Source organism: Patiria miniata, unplaced genomic scaffold, assembly GCF_015706575.1.
Source record: "Patiria miniata isolate m_02_andy unplaced genomic scaffold, ASM1570657v1 HiC_scaffold_6, whole genome shotgun sequence".
In the NCBI taxonomy this organism is placed as follows: Eukaryota; Metazoa; Echinodermata; class Asteroidea; order Valvatida; family Asterinidae; genus Patiria; species Patiria miniata.
Window position 1 is genome coordinate 9,341,083 of NW_024037073.1, and position 9,649 is coordinate 9,350,731.

The 9,649-nt window shown below is 38.1% G+C and overlaps 1 protein-coding gene across 1 annotated transcript; it reads left to right on the top strand.

Annotated features, from left to right (window-relative positions):
• The first annotated feature begins 603 nt into the window (after positions 1-603).
• LOC119742385 (ubiquitin carboxyl-terminal hydrolase 24-like) lies at positions 604-4,748 on the top strand. Its single transcript, XM_038218283.1, has 4 exons — positions 604-721; positions 1,967-2,105; positions 3,687-3,841; positions 4,243-4,748. The coding sequence occupies exons 1-4, from the start codon at positions 617-619 to the stop codon at positions 4,561-4,563; spliced, it is 720 nt and encodes a 239-aa protein (XP_038074211.1). The 5' UTR covers positions 604-616; the 3' UTR covers positions 4,564-4,748.
• Positions 4,749-9,649: the final 4,901 nt, after the last annotated feature.

Below are 9,649 nucleotides of genomic sequence, written 5' to 3' on the forward strand. Positions count from 1 at the left end.
AACTTTTATTACGGTAGTTGGGTATCAAATGGAGCAGAATTTATAGCTTAGTTGTGGACGTCACATTGACACCACGTCGTGTCAACCCCAAATGTCACTTCCACTGAGTGATTTGGACACCGTTTTGCTACATGTCGTTTCTGCTATATTTGAACCCTGACTATACCAAAACAAAATCTTTTCTTGGTGCATTAGGTGTCCGGTTATAAATATGCAATGTCAGTTTGGGTATTATTTTACATCTGTGTAAAAAAATGCCCCCCCCCCCAAAAAAAAGGATTTGGTTGTAACATTGTCACTGTTACATCTGAATAATTCATTTTTGCTCATATTTTTGTCAAAGTCCATTCAAATGATTTCAAACTTTCACAGTTATTAAAACACCCTCAGACAAATTTTATGTTAAGCAATTGTTTAGAATGCATTGATACTTTCAATAATATAACCAATTATTTGGATGTACGATGCACTGTTTTCCCAACCCGGTGGAATGACCCTTGTATCAGATGGTAATCAGTTGCACCTCGTACGAATTAATGCTTCAAGAAATGTTAAAACATTCAAATGTAATGAATGTACAAATGCTATTCTACCAAAACATTTGCAGGTCATACTGATGTTCCGTGAAGTACCCAATGCAACCACTGCACTGCTGGACATGCTGCTGCATTGCTGCTACTGCAACGACACGTTCACCTTGTCCGTCATGATGATGATCCACGTAAGTACAATTCCTTACAATTCAAGTTGATCCAACAAATGTTTGTACTGTATGTTTTTATTTAAATCCCCCAAAAGACCCAAAAAAAATTCGGGGGGGGGGGGGGGGAAGGATTGAGGACATCTGCAACCTTCAGGATTGTATTTCAGCAAGTAATTCAAAATTTGTTAAGACGGGCAGATTTGTCATTTTTTGTCTCATTCATATTGATGAACATTGTTTTAAAGGTAGAGTAGATCATTTGCAGCTTTACAAAAAGTAACTGACAAAGTTATTGTTGAAAAGCTTACTTGGTTTAAAGTTAGTAAGCGCACTAATCTCCCTGTGAAATTATTCCTGCTGGCATGCTGTCATTTTGAAGAAAACAATAGAAGAAGGCCATTTCCAAAGATGCGTCAAGTGAGACATTTTTGGAAATGTCCGTTAGTTGTTGGTTTGTAATTCGGTGAATCTGTGAATGGGTGTGCACAAGTGTTGACTCGATGCAAATTTCAAAAGATGCGTTAAGTGATGCATTTTTGGACATTTATAGTTGTTGGTTTGTAATTTGTTAAATCTGTGAATGGGTTGAAACAACGCACATACGTGCGCGGATGCTATTATTCGTCGGTTGAATGCATGACATCGTATAGCTGCAATCAGCTGAATGAGAACGGGTCCCGGATGCTGATTTCTGGCGAAATTCAAAGCATGACTCGGCAACTCTTGAATTGAAATCAAGTTCCTAGAATATTGTTTTCTCGGAACATACAGCATTTACTGAGCTAAAACTTCATCAGGTTAGTTGCTAAGCACCCATCCTTAGATTTTGGGCACTTTTGTCGCTTCAAAAAAAAACAACACAAATGACAAATGATCTACCCAACCTTTAACAAGTGTTTAATTTGTGTCAAGGAAATGCTTTGTACAGACAGTTTGTACAAAAAAATCCTCATTTGATTTTACTGTGCCAAGCAATAATTTCTTACAGTCTGCAGTATTTGAATGTTATTAAAGGCACGTATATGTACCGGTAGGAACATGGGCAATGATCCAGAAACGTACTTAACAATTTATTGAGAAAACCATTGATCAAAGTGAAGATAAAAAAACGCACAAAAGCAACTGATCCTATTTACCTTTTAAATATAACAAGGGAGATGGAAATTGGAAACGCTACATTATGTACGTGCCAGAATTTTTTCTCTCTGTTGTATTGATTTTTTTTGTCATTTATTGTCTCTCCGCCCTGATTGGTCGATACAGGGTCAGGTGTCCTCGGCGCCCACCAATGAGCTGAAGCACATCTTGATTCTCCTCCTGGAGCTGTTGATGATGGAGGACCCCCTGCAGGGCAAGCGCCTCAAGTTAGCTGTGGAAGGCAACAACAACAATGGCCTCTTGGGTAAGGAGCACTCATCTCTGTATATACTGATCTAGGTAGGGTGAAGCCACTCGGACGCCATCTTGGGAGGCCAAGACATATGGGGTATTGTATCAATGTGGGGTCAACTTGTTTTTCATATGCCTGTTACATCTGATATCTGTGTTTTTGTAATTCTGGTGCACTCCTTGATGCAGTCATCCTCCAAGAGTGAATGTGAATTGCAAACTACCTACCCAACAAATAAAACGTTTCAAGTCATTCTTAATGATACTTGAATAAGGGAATGAATGTGTGCTTGGTTCGTTTTAAACAAGTCTGTTTTAGACTGGCTGGGGGAATTAAATGCCGAAGGGAGGGATATCAGTAGCGACAAGGCCCCCAGCCAGTCTTAAACAGACTTGTTTAATACCAGCCAAGCACAGATTTATACCCTTTCACAAATACCATTTCCGTCAAAGAGTCATCACCAGTCAAAATAATTTAAATTTCCAATGATTTTTCCAATAATTTTACTTCATATTCTTTTAAAACATCCCTCTGACTATGTTATGGTATATGCCTCTAGCAAGTAGTTGTAGACAACTCCTTATATGGGGATTGGCCTGCGTGTGAGGCATACTGGAGTAGTGGCGCAGAGCACAGCTGTGCCGGTGTAGTATGAATTATGACTATGAAATACTGACTCACTGGTATTGTTGCGCATTTCTAAGTGAGGATTGTGAACGTTCAACCAATAAAAGGGTAATTGGACCAGATTATATAGGAGTCCAAATTTCATGTGACACCAGAAGAGTGTTAAAGACCAGCCAGCCGGTGTTTAATCAACCGTTTAAGACCGGCCACGTTACAGGCTCTCGACCAATAGGAATGGGTAAACTGTCTTAGGTATTTCTGAATGGAAAATTACAAAGTACCGTGGTAACAGGGGCAAGAAAATTGTCACACTTTGGACCAAAACTGTATAGAGTAGTAAGATTCAAAAGTACAGTCCATCATTTGTAATTTGTGCATTTTGTTAATGTATGACCCAACAAACGTGCTAAAATCTAAAGAAGGGTGCTGATACAATTAACCTCATGAAGTTTCAGCTCAGCTTCAGCTGTATATTTCAAGAGAAACAACATTCTAGCATCTCGATTTCAAATCAACAGTTGCCGAATCATGTTTTGAATTGGGACTGAATTCAGCGTCCGAGACACGTTCTCACCTAGCTGATTGCAGGTATGCGATGTTGCGCACTGATCCAACGAATTATAGAGGGCGCGCGCATGTGCGTCGTGTCAATGCTTGCGTGCACTTCGCCGAATAAAAAAAGAAGTACTAACAGAAATTTCCAATGGTGCGTCTTTAGATGCACTGTTGGAAAGGCCTTCTTTCGTTGATTTCTTAAAAATGAGAGCATGGCAGAAAGATTAATTTCACAGGGAGTTTAGTCCCCTTACTATCTTTCAACCAAGTATGTTTTTCAACAATAATTATGTCAGTTACTTTTTGGATAGCTGCAAATGATGGACTGCAGCTTTAATTGCCTTCCTTGCAGACTATTTCATCGTGGCTGTAATAAACTTAATGTCACTATTTCTTGTTATTGTCTCGCAGAGATCATCCGTAAATGTACGTCCACGGACAGCCGTCGGTCCTACCAGTGCATCAAATTCCTGGTCCATCTGTCCAACAAATGCTCCATGGCCAAAGAGTATCTGATGACCATCTCGGTCCGGTGGCAGTGGGCGGTCAACTGGCTCAAGAAAAAGGTAAGAACTTCTCATCAACATGTAGTTTTTGGAAAGGTCAGTTAACCGGGTATAACATCTCCGAGTCAAAAGGTTTAATTTTCCAAGTTAACCAAGTGAAAAAACAAGCTAATTATTATAAACTGTAGTTCATCCATGGTACTTTGTAAGCAAGCTGACTTGAAGGCACATAGGATGCATTTCTCCCAGAAGTAATCTAGCTGATTATTATCAAAAATCTTATGTATTAGTGAAATTTTGTCTAGCTTGCCGTCATTTAGAAGAAGTTAAGAAATGTAGGTGATTTCCAACGATCTGTCAATTGACTGATTTTATTATGTTATACAAGAAATCCATAGCAACTTTCTATCAAGACTAGTCAATTAATGTGCTTATTTTGTTTATGTTGCTGTTTTGCATAGATGAGTGAGCACTACTGGACGCCTCAGAATGTCTCCAACGAATCCAGCACGGGACGGTCCTTCCAACGCACCATGAGCGCCCAGGACACGCTGGCCGAAGCCACCGCGCTGCTGGATGAGCTCAACACCCGTGACGACGACGGTGAACACATCGAGAACGACGAAGAGGAGGAGGAGTACGTCGAGGGGGACTCCAACACCAAGATGGAGGTCAACGGGTCGTCAGAGGGGTCAGAGGTCAACGGGAATGAAGACAGCTCAGAGTCTTCCAAGACGTTGGTTCAGGACGACGTGGGCGACTTGGACGACATTGATACATAACGGCGTTTTTTTTTTCTGTTTCAGAATTTGTAGCCAATAGAAGATGGTTCCTTACTCCCGGGGTCATAAGTCAGAGGTCATCACAGGTCAGGTCGTAGGAAACCAAGGGCCAGGTTGCATTTTTTTTTTTTGCTGACACATCGTATTTTAACCAATCACATCACGCACCCTAACATGAATATTTATCACGCTGTGTGGATGGAAGACACTTAGGATTTGTAGTGTTTACCTTGCAATTAACTTATGCCAACCAACAAAAATATTTCATAAAATTGGACAAGGGTTCAAACCATCTTGCGATCCATGGTTCACTTCACTATCCACTAGGTCAATCCTGCTTTACCTCTAAGGCTGGGAGCTCTCAATTGTTGAAAACAGCCACTTGACTGAAAGGACAACTTGGCACAGAAAGTCTGTTTGCATAGGGTGTTCAAAGCAGACAATGAATGCTTAATAACAATATTTTTGCCCAAGCAAGTCAGAAGTTATAATAATTTGCATGCTTTGTACCTTGAGAAACCTGTTTTTGCTGAGCAGATATTTTCCGTGCTTACCAGATTTTTGTTGGCCGCTGTTTCCGTTCTAACATTCACTGTAAGCCATAATTTTGTGTATCGCACAAATTCTTCTATTTTAAGCCAATATAGGACAAACTTTGTAATTTTTTTTTATTTGGACTCAAGTGTAGTTTGTAGAAGCAATAATTTTATACGGACACAATTTGCAGCATGGTATGTGTATCGTTTTGCCACAAAGTCTCACAGCCAGTTTAGCAAGGGATGCAAAAGTGACAAAATTTTATAGAAACCTGAATTTAAACCTTTTTGCACACTGATACTTTTATTGGATGTTTTGCATAGTAACTTGGTCGATTTCTAACCATAACCACTCCTGGGTCCTACAAATTCCATCAGAGTTTTTGTGAAGGATTTTATAGGATTGAGGAAAGTTGGGCCTAGTTTTTTTTTTTTTTTTTGGCACAGGGGTTGATGCACCTATTAAGTTTTAATAATGACCATTTGTTTTGTGCACTGTGTTTGATTTTGTCGGATTCAGGAATTTTCTATCAAAAGTGCTGCGAGATTTGTGAATTTCTTTTTTTTCCCTGTTTATTGATTACCCCACTTGATTAAATCAAGTTGCCAAAAAGTTTATGAATTGAAATAACTTCAAATAACTCTACAAAGATTTTTGAATCTGAAATCTATACATAGAGTAAATTCTTTGCTGTAAAAATTCTGAATTCTGGCATCTTCGAGCAAACTTGAATCCTCGATCCTGATTGGCTGATTCATGACAACAACATTATCCATATTGCTGTCTGGGTATCGCACTATTCTTAGATGCGCACTATGCCTACTGCACGCACGTGTTAAAGGATAACCGCTGAAAAGTTCGTGTGCAGGGTGCGCGCGTTCGATCCAGCTTTACTGTGCGTCAAGTTGGCTTGAAGATAAATCCGTTCCACTCGCGCTCATGGAAAATAGATTTGGTGCGTCTGTGTCCCACATACCACTTGGTCTTCAGCCTCGTGGCATTTGGTACTCAGAGGCACTACTTTGTTCCGTGTTCCACTCACGCTTGTTGGATAAATGACTATGACATACATGTTTCATCATTATTGTCTGCTGTAAATAGTTTTTAAATACAACAACAACAAAACGGGTTGTACTTTAAATTTTCACACAGCATGAGTACTCTAGCAACTTTTCAAAACTGCCTCAGCTAAAAGAGAATTTGATAGTATTTTTGGATCTAGATTTGAAACTAGCTGTGACTGGTTTCAACCAGATAGATTACATGTATATCATTAACCTTTGACTGTGATGTGGTTCATGAGAACCAATCAGATTGTACCAGGAATGGCATGAATATTTGTAAAAAGGAAAGCATCCAATACCAGGCGACTACCTTCACTCTTTCATCCAATCGCAACTGCATGTGGTATCGCTATGGCAATACCTAATTAATATGCATTTTCGGTATCTTCCATGTAGATAGTTTGGTAGCGGTGTGTTTTAAGTAAATATGAATAACTAATATAAGTTATAGTTACACACACACCAATGCAAGTTATTTTTCAAGTAGCATTAAATGAAATTTGAATTTTCATTTTTTTTTGGGGGGGGGGGGATGTTTTGCTCGATACATTAACTGTTGAAGATCCCTTTCTGTGTAAATTTAATAGCATCTTCATCACTGTAGATATCACACATCACTATTTCATATGTAAATACTTTGTACATAAGAAAAATACAACGTAGGTTTTTGTTAAAAAGTCAAAATGTCAATTTTTCATTTTAAAAAGAGATTAAGAGACCATTGAGATAAGTTGGGAAAAACATTATTCTTGTTGTTCAGTTGTATGTGGGATTTTTTCAATTGAGAAGATGAAACCACCTGGCCAATGTTAAGGTCATATGGAAATTTATGTAGGGGGCTGAGTTCTTGCACACTTTAACATAATTAACATCTGCACAATTTTTCTGTTGTGTTCCAAATTTTGTTTCAAGTAGTTATGAAGTTTTACTTTTTCAATTGGTTCAGTAATTCCATTTGTTTTAACCCGTTGTCTAATTCCATAAGAAAAATCTGAAATTATATTTAATTTGAAGTTCATAGGATGCGGTGCTTTAATGCTTGTAGCATAAGTTGAAAAGTTGCATTTTTGTTCCTCTGTTGAATTGTTTGTAATGTTAACTGTGCTTTAAATACTGACGTGACATTACAAACTATGCTTTTTATGCTACAGAAAAGTAGACCTTGCAGCAAAGGTTTCCACCTGAATTATTTTCATTTTCTGCCGTCAGTGAAGCAACCTTGATAAGCAGAAAAACTTTAGCCTTTGTTAGTTTTAATTTTGTATAGGTTATGTGTGCAATGAGTAGATTATTCCAAAATTGCACCCGCCAGATACGAACACTTGATATATCTGTTCAAAGATCATATAGTACACATTGTTTTGTTTTCGTTAAAATTGAGGCAATTCAGTTTGTATCCAAAGAGTTAAACCATATTATTATTATTTTTATCAGGCTTCCAGTGATAGAAAAAAATCACTGTATTGTATGCTTTCATGAAAAGTTCACAGACGACTGCAATATTATGTCAGAAAGTACCCAGATGAGGACAATATTATTTTTTTGATATTTTCCTCATCCGGGCATTTTAACAATTTTCGCTGGTTCCCACACAATCAAGAGCGTAGAACCTCACAGTTGTCAACCGGTCAACACAGCGTAGCGTGGTACCATCGCACGCGGGCACGGACGCAGCGCTCAGCATGACATACGCGCATCATGATATACGTGCACTGTTGTCAACAGCATACCAACAATGGCAGCTTTGAGCAGCGCAAAATTTGCTTCGGTAAGCAAAGAATATTCGGTGAAGTTTCGGAAATAAAGACAGTGTCCTGAAAGGTATTTCTTGCTGATCAAGTCAGCTTGATATAAATAATAATAATAGTATTGGATGGCTTTTTTCCCCGGGGATACAAGAATATATTGCACTAGCCTATAACAATAGTGCCCTCATCATAGCTCATGCAATATATTCTTATATCCCCCTCAAAGCCATCCAATATTATATATCTATCTTTAGGGGGGATTGATATGCAAAGTTCCGTCATGAAATAAAACACAAACACACAAACAAAAAACGAATCTCAGTCAAAGGATTTCTTGATAACCAGAATTTTTTTTTAAAAATTAGCATAAAAATGCACAAGAAAAAAATGTCTGCCTTACTGCAAAATACTGTACATATTTAGAGACCTTCAAAAGTTTAAAACCATCGGGTGAAAATCTACTTTGATTCACTAAAATTGTAGGAATAAAAAAAGTTGCATTTTTAAGTAATGTAGTACTGTTTGATACAATGCAAGACATGGTTAGTAGATCAGACAGTAAACTTAGTGTATTGTATAGGTATATGAAATACTGGTTCAAATCTGGTTTGAACCAGTTCAAACCAGTCTCTACTGGTTTAAACTGGCCCTAATTAAAGAGGCATATGCATACACACATTTGAGTGTACGGTTTCTGCAGAGTTTACACTGAAGGGCTGGTCAGTGACATTAATGTACATGTGTGTACATATATGTAAATATATTTTAAATATTGATTACAAATTCCTGGTATTTTAAATAAAAATTTTCTTTCATGATCAACTTTGTGAGACAGAGAAGTGCAAGATTTGAATAAAGAATTCTCAATTTTACCCAGTTGTATATTTTCTGTATTTTGTCAGATTTGTTTTTGTTAAATTTAATTGTATACATGTATATGTTTTTCCATAGAGTAAGGAATGAATTGTATCATTCAAATTCCATGAAAAGATACTTTAATAACGTTGTTGGCATGAGGCGATTTTGTCTTTTAAGAACCAGGGCTTTCTCCATACAAGGATTTCGTTGTTTTTCTTTACCCAACATTATCACACTTCTCAAGCAAGACAGCGAAGGTGAGATTCACGTGTAAGTTGTCGTAAATAGTACTCTTTTCCACAGCTTTTAACACGTTTTCTCCAAAATGTTGGGTTGAAAAATCTAAGAGATTTCAGCTTTTTGGTATCTATATGCTTTCTCTGTAATTTGCAGAAATAGATGGATTTTGGGGGTTAGTATTTTAAAGCAAATATTGTTACACCGACTTGTTTGAAGTTTTATGTTTGTAGATGCTGGAAAAAAAAACAAGAAAAACAATCATGTTCCTGTATAGTCTTCAAATTTGGTTTGTGGGTTGCTCTTGGTAGCCTTATCAAGTCTATTGCTTTTGGGGCCTACAGGTCAAAGGTCAAGGTCAATTTTGCTAAAACAATAGAAATCTTCCATTTTGGTTAGGGACTCTGAGAAGTATCCATACTAACCGACTATAAAAACTGCCAGCATGCCAGGGGGATTGCGCAAGTTTCACTCACGGAGTCCTTTAGCCCCTGTTGTCAAAATCGTTTACATATCAACGAGTAAAGCTCTTTCTTGTGTTTTCCCGCCAGTTTGGAACCAGTCAGTTCCGCCGAGCTGTCCCCACACCACGACGGCGATCGTCTCAGCGAGCTGACTGCTCTGGTGCGCAAGTGGGAGCAC

Excerpts from the sequence above, each read along its gene's own strand:
- LOC119742385 (XM_038218283.1), top strand. The coding sequence starts at position 617 with ATGTTCCGTGAAGTACCCAATGCAACCACTGCACTGCTGGACATGCTG. Across the intron at positions 722-1,966 it reads CCGTCATGATGATGATCCAC|GGTCAGGTGTCCTCGGCGCC; the intron begins GTAAGTACAATT and ends TGGTCGATACAG. Across the intron at positions 2,106-3,686 it reads CAACAACAATGGCCTCTTGG|AGATCATCCGTAAATGTACG; the intron begins GTAAGGAGCACT and ends ATTGTCTCGCAG.